This window comes from Panulirus ornatus, chromosome 9 (assembly GCF_036320965.1).
Source record: "Panulirus ornatus isolate Po-2019 chromosome 9, ASM3632096v1, whole genome shotgun sequence".
NCBI classification, from domain to species: Eukaryota; Metazoa; Arthropoda; class Malacostraca; order Decapoda; family Palinuridae; genus Panulirus; species Panulirus ornatus.
In genome coordinates, this window is record NC_092232.1 from 30,919,480 (window position 1) to 30,939,126 (window position 19,647).

Sequence of the window (19,647 nt, forward strand, 5' to 3'; positions counted from 1 at the left end):
AATGAGGTGAACAGGAGATGGAGTGAGTATTTTGAAGGGTTGTTGAGTATAGTTGATGACAGGGCGGCAAATATTGGATGATTTGGATGTGGAAATATGCAAAATGAGAGAGTCATGGAAATTGATTGGTGAAAAGAGAAGGGTTGCTGACAGTATTGCATAAGATGTGTGGCAAAAACAGCTAAAGTGAATGGGATTTCAGTTGCATTTCTGAAAAAGGGGGTGATTTTGTGTTTTTGATTGGTTAGTTAGGATTTTCAGTGTATGTATGGCTCATGGTGAGATGCTTAAGGATTGTTGGAATACCTGTTCTTTGTCATTGTATAAAGGCAAGGTGGAAAAAGTGAATGTTCAAATTTTGGAAATATAAGTTTGGTGAGTGTAACTGGTAAGTTGTATGGGAGTGGTTATTGAAAGGATGGCGGTATGCACAGATTTCAGATTGGAGAGGAACAAATGTGGCTTCAAGAATGGTAGAGGACATATGTAGCTTCAAGAATGGTAGAGGATTTATGGATCAGGTGTTTGCTTTGAAGAATGTGTGCAAGAAATACTTAGAGACACAGGACTTCCATGTGCAACCTATGGGTCTGGAGAAAGCATATGATAGGGTTTGATACAGATGCTTTGTAAGAGATATTTTGAATGTGAGGTGTGAGAGGAAAGCTGCTGGAAGCAGTGAGTTTTTTATCAAGAAAGTAAGGTGTGTGTGTGTGTAAGTAGGGAAAGTAGGGAGAGAAGATGGTGAGTGGCTCCAGGTGAGGGAGAGTCTGCATCACTGTGTCACCATGGCTGTTTAATTTGTTTATGAATGATAGGGTGGTGAGGGAGGTGAATGCAATGGTCTTAGAGAGAGGAGCAGGCATACACTTTGTTAAGCGTAGGGTGGGATAGGTGGGGGCTAGGAGGTGAGTCATTGTTTGCCGATGACATGATGGTGGTGGCAGGTTTAAATGAGAAACATCAAGAAGCTGGTGTCTGAGTTTGGAAGAACGTGGGGAAGGGGAAAGAGAAAGGGGAAAGTTAAGAGCAAATGTGAATTAAAGCAAGGTTTTTAGGTTTAGCAGTAAAGAGAGACAGGCGATTTGGAGTGTGAGTTTGAAGGGCAAGATATCAGAGCAAGGGAGTGTTTTAGATAACTGGGAGTGTATATGGCAGTGAGTGGAACCATGGGAGCCGAAGTGAGTCTTAGGATGGGTGATGGGGTTGAGAAGTGATGATATTGTATGGATGCCAATCAAGGACCCAAGGTAAGAAAGTATGGGATATGGTGGATGAGTTGGAAGTGAAGTGTATAAGGACAGTATGTGGTGCGAGGAGGTTTATTCGAATGATATATATTTTGATATGAGAGAGGTGTGGTAGTAAGAGGAGTATGTATGAGAAAGATTAGGTGGGTGTGCTGAAATTTGTGGGACATATGAAGATGATTGAGAAGAGGATAATTAAGAGATATACAAGTCATTGATGGAGAGAAATCTCCTTTGCACACTTTGCATTAACCAGTTATCTGTTAATTCTCATTGACTGCACATCTCATTTACCCTCTTTATTATTTTATGTGAACAAGCATTTTATGTAGGATTTCCTGCTTACTGATACTCATAACATAACAAACCACCTAATAGTCATAGAATAAATGACATTGAGGTGAGTTTGTAAACATTATTTGAAATTTTTGACAATAAGATATTAGTGGTATTTTTCAATGTCTGGATTTGCAGTCACATCAAAGACCCTGTGAATCAGGTGAGATTAGGGAAATGGGAACTTTATTTCACTTTAGGACTTTTAGGTAATAAGAATCATTGCTAGACTATTTACTGTTTAGGCCTTAAACTTGACATATATCATTTGTTGGTGCGTGATGAGCTATGACTTACATCATTGGAGATAAGATTTCCACTCATCTCTTTGATATTGCATGCCAAGTGTAGCATTTGTGAATTTTAACACTATTACAGCAAAACAAAGGTAGATGAAGATTACTTTTTCACTTTTCATGTTTATGCATACCTTTATATGAATATGGTATGCCTTTACCTTTCTTTCCTGTTTAGCTTTCAGTAATCCTTATTATTATTTTACTTGATGTCTGTTTCCCATGTCAGCAAGATAGTGCCAGGAAGCATATGAAGAAAGACATCCATTCACATACACATATATACCCACATGCACATGTACATATACATATTTATTTGTATATTTATTATACTTGATCCCCATTTCCTACATCACCAAGGTAGTGCCAGGAAACAGATGAAGAACAGCCCTTCCACTCGTACACGCATGTATGTACATATACGCCCATACATGAACACATGAATACATATATGTGTGAAGATAAACACATATACATACATATACATATGGGGCCTTTGTCTTTCCTAGCGCTACCTCACACACATGAGGGGGGAGGGGGTTGTTATTCCATGTGTGGCTAGGTGGCGATGGGAATGAATAAAGGCAGGCAGTATGAATTATGTACATGTGTATATATGTATATGTCTGTGCGTGTATGTATATGTATACATTGAGATGTATAGGTATGTATATTTGTGTGTGTGGATGTGTATGTATATACATGTGTATGTGGGTGGGTTGGGCCATTCTTTCGTCTGTTTCCTTGCGCTACCTCGCTAACGTGGGAGACAGCGACTAAGCAAAATAATAATAAAAATAATACATACATATGTACAGACATATACATATATGCACTTGTACATATTCATACTTGCTTGCCTTCATCCATTCCTGGTGCCACTCCTCCCGACAGGAAACAGCATCCTACCCCTTGCATCAACAAGGTATTGCCAGGAAGCATATGAAGACAGGCCACAACCATTCACATCCATTCTTTAGCTCTCATATGTAATGCACCAAAACTGCAGCTTCCTGTCCACATTCAGGCCCTGCAGATCTTTCCTGGTTTACCTTAGATGTTTCACATACCCTGGTTCAGTCAGTTGACATCACATAGACCCCAGCATACCACATTGTTCCAATTCACTCTATTCTGTCTATGCCTTTCACCCTTTTGCATGTTCAGGCCCTGATCTCTCAAAATCTTTTACACTCCATCCTTCCACCTCCAATTTGGTGTCCAGCTTCTTGTTCCCTCCACTTCTGACACATATATCTTCTTTGTCAACTTTCCCCACTCCTTCTCTCTGTATGTCCAAAACATTTCAACACACCAGCTCTCTTTACCACGCTCTTTCTATTAACACTCATCTCTCTTACCCTTTCATTACCTACTCGATCAAACCACCTCATACCACATATTGTCCTCAAACATTTCACTTCCAACACAGTCACCCTCCCCCACACAACCCTACTCATAGCATATAATATTGTTGGAACTACTGTTCCTTCAAACATACCCATTTTTGCTCTCCAAGATAACGTTCTCTCTTTCTATACATTCTTCATTACTCTCAAAACCTTTGCCCCTCCCCCACCCTATGACTTGCTTCCGCTTCCATGGTTCCTTTCATTGCTAAGTCTACTCCCAGATATCTAAAACCCATCACTTCCTCCAATTTTTCTCCATTCAAACTTACATCCCATCTTACTTGTCCTGCTGAACCTAATAACCTTGCTTGTATTCACATTTTCTCTCAACTTTCTCCTTTCACACACTTCCAAACTCAGCCACCAACTTCAACAATTTCTCTTTCAAATCAACCATCAGTGCTGTATCGTTGGAGAACAACAACTGACTCACTTCCCATGCCCTCTTATCCCCAACAGACTGTATACTTGTCCCTCTTTCCAAAACTCTTGCATTTACCTCCCTCCCTCCATAAAAATATTAAACAACCATGGTGACATCACATACTCCTGTCACAGACTGATGTTCACTGGGAACCAATCACTCACTCTTCCAACTAGCTTACACACCTCATACCCTTGATAAAAACTTCTTACTGCTTGTAGCAGCTTACCTCCCAAACCATATATTCTTAATACCTTTCACAAAGTATCATATTCCTTCTCTTGATCCATAAATGTGAGATACAAATCCATTTGTTTTTGTATTTCTCACACATTCTTCAAAGCAGACACCTGATCCACACATCCTGTACCACTTCTGAAACCACTTTCCTCCCACCCATTCTGATGATCAGTACATGCCTTTACCCTTTCAATCAATATCCTCCCACATATTTTTCCTGGTATACTCAACAAACTTATGCCTCTGTAGTTTGAGTACACCTTTATCCCCTTTGCCTTTATACAGTGTCACTATACATGCATTCCTCCAATCCTCAGGCACTTGACCATGATCCATACGTACATTGAATATCCGTACCAATCATTCAACAATACAGTCACCAACTTTCTTAATAAATTCATCTGCAATGCCATCCAATCCCACCCCCTTGCCAGATTTCATCTTTCGCAAGGCTTTCACCACCCCTTCTCTTTTCACCAAACCACTCTTCCTGACTCTCTTACTTCGCATACCAACCAGACCTAAACACCCAACATCTGCTACTCCATCGTCAAACACTTTTAACAATCCTTTAGAATACTCACTCCATCTCCTCCTTACTCCATCACTACCTGTTATCACTTCCCCTTTTGCTCCCTTCACTGATGTCCTCATTTGGTCTCTTGTCACTTCCACCTTATTTACCTCCTTCCGAAACATCTTTTTATTCTCCATAATGTTTAATGATATTCTCTCACCTCGACTCTCTTTTGCCCTCGTTTTGAACCTTTGCACCTTCGTCTTGACCTCCTGCCACTTTCTCTTATGTATCTCCTTCTTTGTAAGTACCATCCAAATGCCTCTCTTTTCTCTTTCACCAGCAATATTACTTCTTCATCCCACCACTCATTACCCTTTTTGATGTACCCACCTTTCGCATGCCACATGCGTCTCTTGCACATGCCATCAGTTTCCCTGAGAACTTTCCATTCCTTATCCACTCCCTTCACTTCATTTGCTCTCACCTTTTGACATTTTACTCACAATCTCTCCTGGTATTTATTCACACAAGTCTCCTTTCCAAGATCACTTAGTCTCACCTCTCTCCTCCCCAACATTGTCTCCTTTTTCAAAAACCCATACAAATCTTCACCTTCTCTTCCACAAGATAGTGATCAGACATCCCACCAGCTGCCTGTCTCAGCATGTTTACATACAAAAGTCTCTCTTTTACATGCCAATTATTTGATATGTAATCTAATTAATAGTACCCAATGATCATCGCCTACTTGCATGTGTATACTTGTGTATATCTCTTTTTAAACCAGGTATTCCCAGTCTCCAGTCTTTTTCATCACACAACAAGCTCTTAACCATTTCTGTTCATAACACTGAATACCCCTTTTGCACTACTTATACCCTCAACTGGCACATTACATACCTTTGCATTTAAATCAACCGTCACTAGTACTCAGTCTTGTGTACCAAAACTGCTGACACACTCAACTGCTCCAAAAATACTTGCCTCGTGATATTACCTCTCATGGCCAGGTGCATAAGCACCAGTAATAACCTGTCTTTTGCCATCCACTTTAAAGTTTTACCCACATCAATCTAGAATTTACTTTTTTACACTCTGTGACACTCTCACAACTCCTGTTTCAGGAGTAGTGCTACTCCTTTCTTAGTTCTTTTCCTCTCCAGCTCCTGACTTTACTCCAAAGACATTTCCAGACCATTCTTCCCCTTTACCCTTGAGCTTCATTTCACTCAGAGCCATAACATCCAGATTTCTTTCCACAAACAATCTCTCTATCTCTCCTCTGATCTTGGCTACATCCTCACAGATTTAAACACCCCAATCTGAGTCTTCTAGGAGGATGAGCATTCCCTACTTGACATCTTCTGTTTCCTCTTTTAGAAGTTGAAATACAAGAAGGGGAGGGTTTCCAGCTCCCTGCTCCTGCCCCATTTAGTCGCCTTCTATGACACACGAATACAGAGGTAGAATTCTTTCTCTCTTGCCTCAGGGATATATCCCAACCTCATTCATAAACTTCACCACATGACCATGGCAAATAAGGGTAGAGAAAATATTAATTGTTTAATTTTTCGTGCTTTTGCTACCATATTTTTCATTTTAAAAGAATATATTATTTATGCCTTGGGACAGGGGAGAAACTGCCCATTTATTCCCTGCATGTTGTAGAAGGCAACTAAGAGGGATGGGAGAGGATGGCTGAATATCTTTCCTTCCTTTATTAATTTCCAAAAGGAAGAACAGAGCAAGGATCCAAGTGAGGGTTTTTCTCTCCAAGCTTTTCCTTCTAATGCTTTGTCATCTGTTTTTGATATTATTACCTAGCTCAAGAGGGATATCTTGAGCATGTTTAAGAAAAGGAATGTTTCTGGTTTTTTCATGTTTCTAGGGTAGCCCAGTTTTCTGTTAACTTTGTTACAAATGTGTTTTTATTGTTTTATATATAAGGACATAGAAAATATGAATAGAAAGTGTCCTTGGTAACTCTTTGTCTCTGTTATCCATTTCAGCAAGACTTGCGGAAGAGCACTGGCATCCCATCCAAGTTTTTGGTTGAAGTAAATGACCCAAATGTACCTGGCGTCATGATAAATTCATCTGGAAAATTTGTTCGCTTGCTTGACATGTAAGTAGTAAATCTCAGATGCATTATTCTATGTGTGTGTGTGTGTGTGTGTGTGTATGTATATTATTTTTTTATTATTATACTTGATTCCTGTTTCCCCCGTCAGCGAGGTAGCACCAGGAAACAAACAGAGAATGGCCCATCCACACACAAACACACATATATATGACAGCTAGAGACTGAGTGTGAATGAATGGGGCCTTTGTTGTCTTTTCCTAACGCTACCTCGCACACATGAGGTGGGAGGGGGTTGTTATTTCATGTGTGGCAAGGTGGCAGTGGGAATGAATAAAGGCAGACAGTATGAATTATGTACATGTGTATATATGTATATGTCTGTGTGTGTATATGTATGTATACGTTGAGATGTATAGGTATGTATATTTGCGTGTGTGAATGTGTATGTATATACATGTGTATGTGGGTGGGTTAGGCCATTCTTTTGTCTGTTTCCTTGCGCTACCTCGCTGACGCGGGAGACAGCGGCAAAGCAAAATAGATAAATAAATGCAATATTTATATATATATATGAGTTTGGTAAAGTGTGTGAAAGAAGAAAGTTGATTGTAAATGTGAATAAGAGCAATGTTATTAGGTACAGTAGGGTTGAGAGTCAAGTCAGTTGGGAGATAAGTTTGAATGGAGAAAAACTGGAGGAAGTGAAGTGTTTTAGATATCTGGGGGTGGATTTGGCAGCGGATAGAACTATAGAAGTGGAAGTGAGTCATAGGGTGGGGTAGGGGGCGAAAATTCTGGGAGCCTTGAAGAATGTGTGGAAGTCGAGAACATTATCTCGGAAAGCAGAAATGGGTATGTTTGAAGGAATAGTGGTTCCAACAATGTTGTATGGTTGCGAGGCATGGGCTATGGATAGAGTTGTGTGCAGGAGGTGGAGGGAACGAGGAGAAGTGGGAGACCAAATTGGAGGTGGAAAGATGGAGTGAAAAAGATTTTGGGTGATCGGGGCATGAACATGCAGGAGGGTGAAAGGCGTGCAAGGAATAGAGTGAATTGGAACGATGTGGTATACCGGGGCCGACGTGCTGTCAGTGGATTGAATCAGGGCATGTGAAGCGTCTGGGGTGAACCATGGAAAGCTGTGTAGGTATGTATATTTGCGTGTGTGGACGTATGTATATACATGTGTATGGGGGTGGGTTGGGCCATTTCTTTCGTCTGTTTCCTTGCGCTACCTCGCAAACGCGGGAGACAGCGACAAAGCAAAAAAAAAAATATATATATATATATATATATATATATATATATATATATATATATTGAGAGGGTGAAGGCATGTACAGAGCATCAGATTGGGGAAGAGCAGTGTGGTTTCAGAAGTGGTAGAGGATGTGTGGATCAGGTGTTTGCTTTGAAGAATGTATGTGAGAAATACTTAGAAAAGCAAATGGATTTGTATGTAGCATTTATGGATCTGGAGAAGGCATATGATAGAGTTGATAGAGATGCTCTGTGGAAGGTATTAAGAATATATGGTGTGGGAGGAAAGTTGTTAGAAGCAGTGAAAAGTTTTTATCGAGGATGTAAGGTATGTGTACGTGTAGGAAGAGAGGAAAGTGATTGGTTCTCAGTGAATGTAGGTTTGCGGCAGGGATGTGTGATGTCTCTATGGTTGTTTAATTTGTTTATGGATGGGGTTGTTAGGGAGGTAAATGCAAGAGTTTTGGAAAGAGGGGCAAGTATGAAGTCTGTTGGGGATGAGAGAGCTTGGGAAGTGAGTCAGTTGTTGTTCGCTGATGATACAGCGCTGGTGGCTGATTCATGTGAGAAACTGCAGAAGCTGGTGACTGAGTTTGGTAAAGTGTGTGGAAGAAGAAAGTTAAGAGTAAATGTGAATAAGAGCAAGGTTATTAGGTACAGTAGGGTTGAGGGTCAAGTCAATTGGGAGGTGAGTTTGAATGGAGAAAAACTGGAGGAAGTGAAGTGTTTTAGATATCTGGGAGTGGATCTGGCAGCGGATGGAACCATGGAAGCAGAAGTGGATCATAGGGTGGGGGAGGGGGCGAAAATTCTGGGGGCCTTGAAGAATGTGTGGAAGTCGAGAACATTATCTCGGAAAGCAAAAATGGGTATGTTTGAAGGAATAGTGGTTCCAACAATGTTGTATGGTTGCGAGGCGTGGGCTATGGATAGAGTTGTGCGCAGGAGGATGGATGTGCTGGAAATGAGATGTTTGAGGACAATGTGTGGTGTGAGGTGGTTTGATCGAGTGAGTAACGTAAGGGTAAGAGAGATGTGTGGAAATAAAAAGAGCGTGGTTGAGAGAGCAGAAGAGGGTGTTTTGAAGTGGTTTGGGCACATGGAGAGAATGAGTGAGGAAAGATTGACCAAGAGGATATATGTGTCGGAGGTGGAGGGAACGAGGAGAAGAGGGAGACCAAATTGGAGGTGGAAAGATGGAGTGAAAAAGATTTTGTGTGATCGGGGCCTGAACATGCAGGAGGGTGAAAGGAGGGCAAGGAATAGAGTGAATTGGAGCGATGTGGTATACCGGGGTTGACGTGCTGTCAGTGGATTGAATCAAGGCATGTGAAGCGTCTGGGGTAAACCATGGAAAGCTGTGTAGGTATGTATATTTGCGTGTGTGGACGTATGTATATACATGTGTATGGGGGGGGGGTTGGGCCATTTCTTTCGTCTGTTTCCTTGCGCTACCTCGCAAACGCGGGAGACAGCGACAAAGTATAAAAAAAAAAAAATATATATATATATATATATGTTTATATGTTTTTTTTTTGTTCATACTACTTGCCATTTCCTGCGTTAGTGAGGTAGCGTTAAGATGAGAGAACTAAGCCTCTGAGGGAATATCCTCACTTGGGCCCCCTTCTCTGTTCCTTCTTTTGGAAAATTTGGAAGGTATTAAGAATATATGGTGTGGGAGGAAAGTTGTTAGAAGCAGTGAAAAGTTTTTATCGAGGATGTAAGGCATGTGTACGTGTAGGAAGAGAGGAAAGTGATTGGTTCTCAGTGAATGTAGGTTTGCGGCAGGGATGTGTGATGTCTCTATGGTTGTTTAATTTGTTTATGGATGGGGTTGTTAGGGAGGTAAATGCAAGAGTTTTGGAAAGAGGGGCAAGTATGAAGTCTGTTGGGGATGAGAGAGCTTGGGAAGTGAGTCAGTTGTTGTTCGCTGATGATACAGCGCTGGTGGCTGATTCATGTGAGAAACTGCAGAAGCTGGTGACTGAGTTTGGTAAAGTGTGTGGAAGAAGAAAGTTAAGAGTAAATGTGAATAAGAGCAAGGTTATTAGGTACAGTAGGGTTGAGGGTCAAGTCAATTGGGAGGTGAGTTTGAATGGAGAAAAACTGGAGGAAGTGAAGTGTTTTAGATATCTGGGAGTGGATCTGGCAGCGGATGGAACCATGGAAGCGGAAGTGGATCATAGGGTGGGGGAGGGGGCGAAAATTCTGGGGGCCTTGAAGAATGTGTGGAAGTCGAGAACATTATCTCGGAAAGCAAAAATGGGTATGTTTGAAGGAATAGTGGTTCCAACAATGTTGTATGGTTGCGAGGCGTGGGCTATGGATAGAGTTGTGCGCAGGAGGATGGATGTGCTGGAAATGAGATGTTTGAGGACAATGTGTGGTGTGAGGTGGTTTGATCGAGTGAGTAACGTAAGGGTAAGAGAGATGTGTGGAAATAAAAAGAGCGTGGTTGAGAGAGCAGAAGAGGGTGTTTTGAAGTGGTTTGGGCACATGGAGAGAATGAGTGAGGAAAGATTGACCAAGAGGATATATGTGTCGGAGGTGGAGGGAACGAGGAGAAGAGGGAGACCAAATTGGAGGTGGAAAGATGGAGTGAAAAAGATTTTGTGTGATCGGGGCCTGAACATGCAGGAGGGTGAAAGGAGGGCAAGGAATAGAGTGAATTGGAGCGATGTGGTATACCGGGGTTGACGTGCTGTCAGTGGATTGAATCAAGGCATGTGAAGCGTCTGGGGTAAACCATGGAAAGCTGTGTAGGTATGTATATTTGCGTGTGTGGACGTATGTATATACATGTGTATGGGGGGGGGGTTGGGCCATTTCTTTCGTCTGTTTCCTTGCGCTACCTCGCAAACGCGGGAGACAGCGACAAAGTATAAAAAAAAAAAATATATATATATATATATGTTTATATGTTTTTTTTTGTTCATACTACTTGCCATTTCCTGCGTTAGTGAGGTAGCGTTAAGATGAGAGAACTAAGCCTCTGAGGGAATATCCTCACTTGGGCCCCTTCTCTATTCCTTCTTTTGGAAAATTTGGAAGGTATTAAGAATATATGGTGTGGAAGGAAAGTTGTTAGAAGCAGTGAAAAGTTTTTATCGAGGATGTAAGGCATGTGTACGTGTAGGAAGAGAGGAAAGTGATTGGTTCTCAATGAATGTGGGTTTGCGGCAGGGGTGTGTGATGTCTCCATGGTTGTTTAATTTGTTTATGGATGGGGTTGTTAGGGAGGTAAATGCAAGAGTTTTGGAAAGAGGGGCAAGTATGAAGTCTGTTGGGGATGAGAGAGCTTGGGAAGTGAGTTAGTTGTTGTTCGCTGATGATACAGCGCTGGTGGCTGATTCATGTGAGAAACTGCAGAAGCTGGTGACTGAGTTTGGTAAAGTGTGTGGAAGAAGAAAGTTAAGAGTAAATGTGAATAAGAGCAAGGTTATTAGGTACAGTAGGGTTGAGGGTCAAGTCAATTGGGAGGTGAGTTTGAATGGAGAAAAACTGGAGGAAGTGAAGTGTTTTAGATATCTGGGAGTGGATCTGGCAGCGGATGGAACCATGGAAGCAGAAGTGGATCATAGGGTGGGGGAGGGGGCGAAAATTCTGGGGGCCTTGAAGAATGTGTGGAAGTCGAGAACATTATCTCGGAAAGCAAAAATGGGTATGTTTGAAGGAATAGTGGTTCCAACAATGTTGTATGGTTGCGAGGCATGGGCTATGGATAGAGTTGTGCGCAGGAGGATGGATGTGCTGGAAATGAGATGTTTGAGGACAATGTGTGGTGTGAGGTGGTTTGATCGAGTGAGTACCGTAAGGGTAAGAGAGATGTGTGGAAATAAAAAGAGCGTGGTTGAGAGAGCAGAAGAGGGTGTTTTGAAGTGGTTTGGGCACATGGAGAGAATGAGTGAGGAAAGATTGACCAAGAGGATATATGTGTCGGAGGTGGAGGGAACGAGGAGAAGAGGGAGACCAAATTGGAGGTGGAAAGATGGAGTGAAAAAGATTTTGTGTGATCGGGGCCTGAACATGCAGGAGGGTGAAAGGAGGGCAAGGAATAGAGTGAATTGGAGCGATGTGGTATACCGGAGTTGACGTGCTGTCAGTGGATTGAATCAAGGCATGTGAAGCGTCTGGGGTAAACCATGGAAAGCTGTGTAGGTATGTATATTTGCGTGTGTGGACGTATGTATATACATGTGTATGGGGGGGGTTGGGCCATTTCTTTCGTCTGTTTCCTTGCGCTACCTCGCAAACATGGGAGACAGCGACAAAGTATAATAATAAATATAATAAAAAAAGAGAGGGGAGGATTTCCAGCCCCCCGCTCCCTTGCCTTTTAGTCGCCTTCTATGACACGCAGGGAGTACGTGGGAAGTATTCATTCTCCCATATATATTTATATATATATTGGGGAAGAGCAGTGTGGTTTCAGAAGTGGTAGAGGATGTGTGGATCAGGTGTTTGCTTTGAAGAATGTATGTGAGAAATACTTAGAAAAGCAAATGGATTTGTATGTAGCATTTATGGATCTGGAGAAGGTGTATGATAGAGTTGATAGAGATGCTCTGTGGAAGATATTAAGAATATATGGTGTGGGAGGCAAGTTGTTAGATGCTGTGAAAAGTTTTTATCGAGGATGTAAGGCATGTGTATGTGTTGGAAGAGAGGAAAGTGATTGGTTCTCAGTGAATGTAGGTTTGCAGCAGGGGCGTGTGATGTCTCCATGGTTGTTTAATTTGTTTATGGATGGGGTTGTTAGGGAGGTGAATGCAAGAGCTTTGGAAAGAGGGGCAAGTATGCAGTCTGTTGTGGATGAGAGAGCTTGGGAAGTGAGTCAGTTGTTGTTCGCTGATGATACAGTGCTGGTGGCTGATTCGTGTGAGAAACTGCAGAAGTTGATGACTGAGTTTGGTAAAGTGTGTGAAAGAAGAAAGTTGAGAGTGAATGTTGATAAGAGCAAGGTTATTAGGTACAGTAGGATTGAGGGTCAAGTCAATTGGAAGGTAAGTTCGAATGGAGAAAAACTGGAGGAAGTGAAGTGTTTTAGATATCTGGGAGTGGATTTGGCAGCGGATGGACCCATTGAAGCAGAAGTGAATCATAGGGTGGGGGAGTGATCGAAAAATCTGGGAGCGTTGAAGAATGTCGAGAACATTATCTTGGAAAACAAAAATAGGTGTTTGAAGGAATAGTGGTTCCATCAATGTTGTATGGTTGCAAGGTGTGGGCTATGGATATAATTATGTGGAGGAGGGTGGATGTGCCGGAAATGAGATGTTTGAGGACCATGTGCGGTGTGAGGTGGTTTGATCAAGTAAGTAACAGTAGGGTAAGAGAGATGTGTGGTAGTAAAAAGACTGTGGTTGAGAGAGCAGAAGAGGGTGTTTGAAATGGTTTGGTCACATGGAGAGAATGAGTGAGGAAAGATTGACCAAGAGGATATATGCGTCAGAGGTGGAGGGAACGAGGAGAAGTGGGAGACCAAATTGGAGGTGGAAAGATGGAGTGAAAAAGATTTTGTGTGATCGAGGCCTGAACATGCAGGAGGGTGAAAGGAGGGCAAGGAATAGAGTGAATTGGAACAATGTGGTATATCAGAGTCGACGTGCTGTCAGTGGATTGGGGCAGGGCATGTGAAGCGTCTGGGGTAAACCATGGAAAGTTTTGTGGGGCCTGGATGTGGAAAGGGAGCTGTGGTTTCGTTGCATTATTACATGACAGCTAGAGACTGAGTGTGAACGAATGGAGATTTTGTTGTCTTTTCTAGCGCTACGTTGCACACATGAGGGGGGAGGGGGCTGTTATTTCATGTGTGGCGAGGTGGAGATGGGAATGAATAAAGGCAGACAGTATGAATTATGTACATATGTATATGTCTGTGTGTGTATATATATATATATGTATCAGTTGAGATGTATAGGTATGTATATTTGCGTGCGTGGACATGTATGTATATGCATGTGTATGTGGGTGGGTTGGGCCATTCTTTCGTCTGTTTCCTTGCGCTAACTCGCTAATGCAGAAGACAGCGACAGAGTATGATAAAATAAAATATATAAAAGAAATAAAAAGAAAAGAGGTAGTAAAAGCTTTGCGGAAGATGAAAGCCGGCAAGGCAGCAGGTTTGGATGGTATTGCAGTAGAATTTATTAAAAAAGGGGGTGACTGTATTAGTGACTGGTTGGTAAGGTTATTTAATGTATGTATCACTCATGGTGAGGTGCCTGAGGATTGGTGGAATGCGTGCATAGTGCCATTGTACAAAGGCAAAGGAGATAAGAGCGAGTGCTCAAATTACAGAGGTATAAGTTTGTTGAGTATTCCTGGTAAATTATATGGGAGGGTATTGATTGAGAGGGTGAAGGCATGTACAGAGCATCAGATTAGGGAAGAGCAGTGTGGTTTCAGAAGTGGTAGAGGATGTGTGGATCAGGTGTTTGCTTTGAAGAATGTATGTGAGAAATACTTAGAAAAGCAAATGGATTTGTATGTAGCATTTATGGATCTGGAGAAGGCATATGATAGAGATGCTCTGTGGAAGGTATTAAGAATATATGGTGTGGGAGGCAAGTTGTTAGAAGCAGTGAAAAGTTTTTATCGAGGATGTAAGGCATGTGTACGTGTAGGAAGAGAGGAAAGTGATTGGTTCTCAGTGAATGTAGGTTTGCGGCAGGGGTGTGTGATGTCTCTATGGTTGTTTAATTTGTTTATGGATGGGGTTGTTAGGGAGGTGAATGCAAGAGTTTTGGAGAGAGGGGCAAGTATGAAGTCTGTTGGGGATGAGAGAGCTTGGGAAGTTAGTCAGTTGTTGTTCGCTGATGATACAGCGCTGGTGGCTGATTCATGTGAGAAACTGCAGAAGCTGGTGAATGAGTTTGGTAAAGTGTGTGAAAGAAGAAAGTTAAGAGTAAATGTGAATAAGAGCAAGGTTATTAGGTACAGTAGGGTTGAGGGTCAAGTCAATTAGGAGGTAAGCTTGAATGGAGAAAAACTGGAGGAAGTAAAGTGTTTTAGATATCTGGGAGTGGATCTGGCAGCGGATGGAACCATGGAAGCGGAAGTGGATCATAGGGTGGGGGAGGCGGCGAAAATCCAGGGAGCCTTGAAGAATGTGTGGAAGTCGAGAACATTATCTCGGAAAGCAAAAATGAGTATGTTTGAAGGAATAGCGGTTCCAACAATGTTGTATGGTTGCGAGGCGTGGGCTATGGATAGAGTTGTGCGCAGGAGGATGGATGTGCTGGAAATGAGATGTTTGAGGACAATGTGTGGTGTGAGGTGGTTTGATCGAGTGAGTAACGTAAGGGTAAGAGAGATGTGTGGAAATAAAAAGAGCGTGGTTGAGAGAGCAGAAGAGGGTGTTTTGAAGTGGTTTGGGCACATGGAGAGAATGAGTGAGGAAAGATTGACCAAGAGGATATATGTGTCGGAGGTGGAGGGAACGAGGAGAAGTGGGAGACCAAATTGGAGGTGGAAAGATGGAGTGAAAAAGATTTTATGTGATTGGGGCCTGAACATGCAGGAGGGCAAGGAATAGAGTGAATTGGATCGATGTGGTATACCGAGGTTGACGTGCTGTCAGTGGATTGAATCAGGGCATGTGAAGCGTCTGGGGTAAACCATGGAAAGCTGTGTAGGTATGTATATTTGTGTGTGTGGACGTATGTATATACATGTGTATGGGGGTGGGTTGGGCCATTTCTTTCATCTGTTTCCTTGCGCTACCTCGCTAATGCGGGAGACAGCGACAAAGCAAAAAAGAAAAAAAAAAAAAGAAAAGATGTTTTGGAAGGAGGTAAATAACGTGTAAAACGAGAACAAATGGGAACATGGTGAAAGGGGCACGTGGGAAGGTAATAACAGGTAGTGATGAAGTGAGAAGGAGATGGAGTATTTTGAAGGTTTGTTGAATGTGTTTGATGATAGAGTGGCAGATATAGGGTGTTTTGGTTGGGATAGTTTGCTAAGTGAGAGGATCAGGGAGACTGGTTTGGTAAGCAGAGAGAAGGTAGTGAATGCTTTTTGGAAGTTGAAATCTGGGACAGTGGCAGGTTTGGATGCTATTGCAGTGGAATTTATTAAAAAAGGGGGTGACTGTGTTGTTGACTGGTTGGTAAGGATATTCTGTTTATGTATGGATCATGAATTGCCCATCCCTTCATTTACTGTCACCTTTTGCTATTCTACACTCAATCTCTGCTGGTACTTCTTCACACAAGTCTCCTTTCCAAGCTCACTTATTCTCATCACTCTCATTTCCCCAACATTCTCTCTTCTTTTTGAAAACCTCTGCAAATCTTCACCTTCACCTTCACAAGATAGTGATGAGACATGCCTCCAGCTGCATCTCTCAGCACATTAACATCCAAAAGTCTTCCTTTTATATGCCTGTCAATTAACATGTAATCCACTAATGCCCTTTCACCATTTCTCCTACCCACATACGTTTACCTATATATTAATTGATTTTATCTTTTTTATTATACTTTGTCACTGTCTCCCGCGTTAGCGAGGTAGCGCAAGGAAACAGACGAGAGAATGGCCGAACCCATCCACAGACACATGTATATACATACACGTCCACACACACACATGCCTATACATTTCAACGTACACATATATATACATACACAGACATATACATATATACATGTGTACATAATTCATACTTGCTGTCTTCATTCATTTCCATTGCCACCCTGCCACACATGAAATGACAACCCTTTCACCCTGCATGCATGTGAGGTAGCGCTAGGAAAAGAAAAACAGAGGCTACATTCGTTCACACTCAGTCTCTAGCTGTCATGTATAATGCACAGAAACCACAGCTTCCTTTCCAGATCCAGGCCCCACAAAACTTTCCATGGTTTACCCCAGATGCTTCACATGCCCTGGTTCAATCCATTGACAGGAGGTCAACCCCAGTATACCACATCATTCCAATTCACTCTATTCCTTGCACGCCTCTCACCCTCCTGCATGTTCAGGCCCCGATCACTCAAAATCTTTTTCACTATATCCTTCCACCTCCAATTTGGTCTCCCACTTCTCGTTCCCTCCACCTCTGACACATATAACCTCTTTGTCAATCTTTCCTCACTCATTCTCTCCATGTGACTAAACCATTTCAAAACACCCCCTTCTGCTCTCTCAACCACACTCTTTTTATTGCCACACATTTCTCTTACCCTTTCATTACTTACTCGATCAAACCACCTCACACCACATATTTTCCTCAAACATCTCATTTCCAACACATCCACCCTCCTCTGCACAACCCTATCTATAGCCCACAACTTGCAACCATATAACATTGTTGGAACCACTGTTCATTCAAACATACCCATTTTTGCTTTCTGAGATAATGTTTTCGCTTTCCACACATTTTTCAACACTCCCAGAACTTTCACCCCCTCCCCCACCCAGTGACTCACTTCCGCTTCTGTGGTTCTATCCACTTCCAAGTCCACTCCCTGATATCTAACACACTTCACTTCCTCCAGTTTTTCTCCATTTAAACTTACCTCCCAATTGACTTGACCCTCAACCCTACTGTACCTAATAACTTTTCTCTTATTCACATTTACTCTCAGCTTTCTTTTTTCACACATTTTACCAAACTCAGTCACCAGCTTCTGCAGTTTCTCACCCGAATCACCCACCAGCGCTGTATCATCAGCGAACAACAATTGACTCACTTCCCAAGCCCTCTGATCCACAACAGACTGCATACTTGCCCCTCTTTCCAAAACTCTTGCATATACCTCCCTAACAACCCCATCCATAAACAGATTGAACAACCATGGAGACGTCACACACCCCTGCCGCAAACCGACATTCACTGAGAACCAATCACTTTCCTCTCTTCCTACTCGTACACATGCCTTACATCCTCGATAAAAACTTTTCATTGCTTCCAGCAACTTGCCTCCCACACCATATACTCTTATACCTTCCACAGAGCATCTCTATCAACTCTATCATATGCCTTCTCCAGATCCATAAATGCTACATACAAATCCATTTTCTAAGTATTTCTCACATACATTCTTCAAAGCAAACACCTGATCCACACATCCTCTACCACTTCTGAAACCACTCTGCTCTTCCCTAATCTGATGCTGTGTACATTCCTTTACCCTCTCAATCAATACAATCAATACCCTTCCATATAATTTCCCAAGAATACTCAGTAAACTTTTACCTCTGTAATTTGAACACTCACTTTTATACCCTTTGCCTTTGTACAGTGGCACTATTCATGAATTCTGCCAATCCTTGTTCACTTCACCATGAGCCATACACACATTGAATATCCTCACCAACCAGGCAGCAAATGCAGTCACCCCCTTTTTTGATATATTCCACTGCAACACCATCCAGACCCGCTGCCTTGCTGGCTTTCATCTTCTGCAAAGCTTTCACAACCTCTTCTCTGTTTACTAAATCATTCTCCCTGACCCTCTCACTTTGCACACCATATCGACCAAAACACCCTATATTTGCCACTCTATCATCTAACACATGCAACAAATCCTTAAAATACTCACTCCATCTCCTTCTCACATCTCCACTACTTGTTATTACCTCCCCATTTGCCCCTTCATCAATGTTCCCATTTGTTTTCTTGTCTTATGCACTTTATTTACCTCCTTCCAAAACATCTTTTTATTCTCCTTAAGATTTAATGATACTCTCTCACACCAACTCTCATTTGCCCTCTTTTTCACCCCTTGCAACTTTCTCTTGACCTCCTGCCTTTTTCTTTTATACATTTCCCAATCACTTGCACTATTTTCCTGCAAAAATCGTCCAAATGCCTCTCTCTTCTCTTTCACTAATAATCTTACTTCTCCATCCCACCACTCACTACCATTTCTAATCTGCCCACCTCCCTCGCTTCTCATGCCACAAGCATCTTTTGCACAAGCCATCACTGCTTCTCTAAATACATCCCATTCCTCCCCCACTCCCCTTACGTCCTTTGCTGTCACCTTTTTCCATTCTGCACTCAGTCTCTCCTGATACTTCCTCACACAAGTCTCCTTCCCAAGCTCATTTACTCTCACCACTTTCTTCACCCCAACATTCTCTCCTCTTTTCTGAAAACCTCTACAAATCTTCAACTTTGCCTCCACAAGATAATATCAGACATCCCTCCAGTTGCACCTTTCAACACATTAACATCCAAAAGTCTCTCTTGCAAGTGCCTATCAATTGACATGTAATCCTGTAACACTCTCTGGCCATCTCTGTTACTTGCATACATATACTTATGTATATCTCTCTTTTTAAACCAAGTATTCCCAATCACCAGTCCTTTTTGAGGGAACGGGAGTGGAGGGCTAGAGACCCTCCCCTCCTTGTATTTTAACTTTCTAAAATAGGAACCAGAAGAAGGAATCATGCAGGGAGTGCTCATCCTCCTTGAAGGCTCAGATTGGGGTGTCTAAATGTGTGTGGATGTAACCAAGATGAGAAAAAAGGAGAGATAGGTAGTATGTTTGAGTAAAGGAATCTGGATGTTTTATCTCTAAGTGAAATGAATCTCAAGCGTAAAGGGGAAGAGTGATTTGAGAATGTTTTGGGAGTAAAGTCAGAGGTTGGTGAGAGGACAAGAGCAAAGGAAGGAGTAGTACCACTGAAACAGGAGTGGTGGGAGTATGTGATAGAGTGTAAGAAAGTAAACTCTAGATTGATATGGGTAAAACTGAAAGTGGATGGAGACAGATGGGTGATTATTGAGACCTATGCACCTGTGCATGAGAAGAAACATTATGAGAGGCAAGTGTTTTGGGAGCAGCTAAGTGAGTGTGTTAGCAG

The 19,647-nt window shown here is 42.1% G+C and overlaps 1 protein-coding gene across 8 annotated transcripts in view; it reads left to right on the top strand.

Moving 5' to 3' along the window:
* Nucleotides 1–19,647, top strand: part of snama (something that sticks like glue) — a 301,283-nt gene that overhangs the window by 192,584 nt on the left and 89,052 nt on the right. For all 8 annotated transcript variants that reach the window (XM_071664963.1, XM_071664959.1, XM_071664964.1 and 5 more), the window contains exon 8: nucleotides 6,488–6,603. In XM_071664963.1, the coding sequence (XP_071521064.1) occupies nucleotides 6,488–6,603 (116 nt within the window). The remainder of the gene's footprint in view (nucleotides 1–6,487; nucleotides 6,604–19,647) is intronic.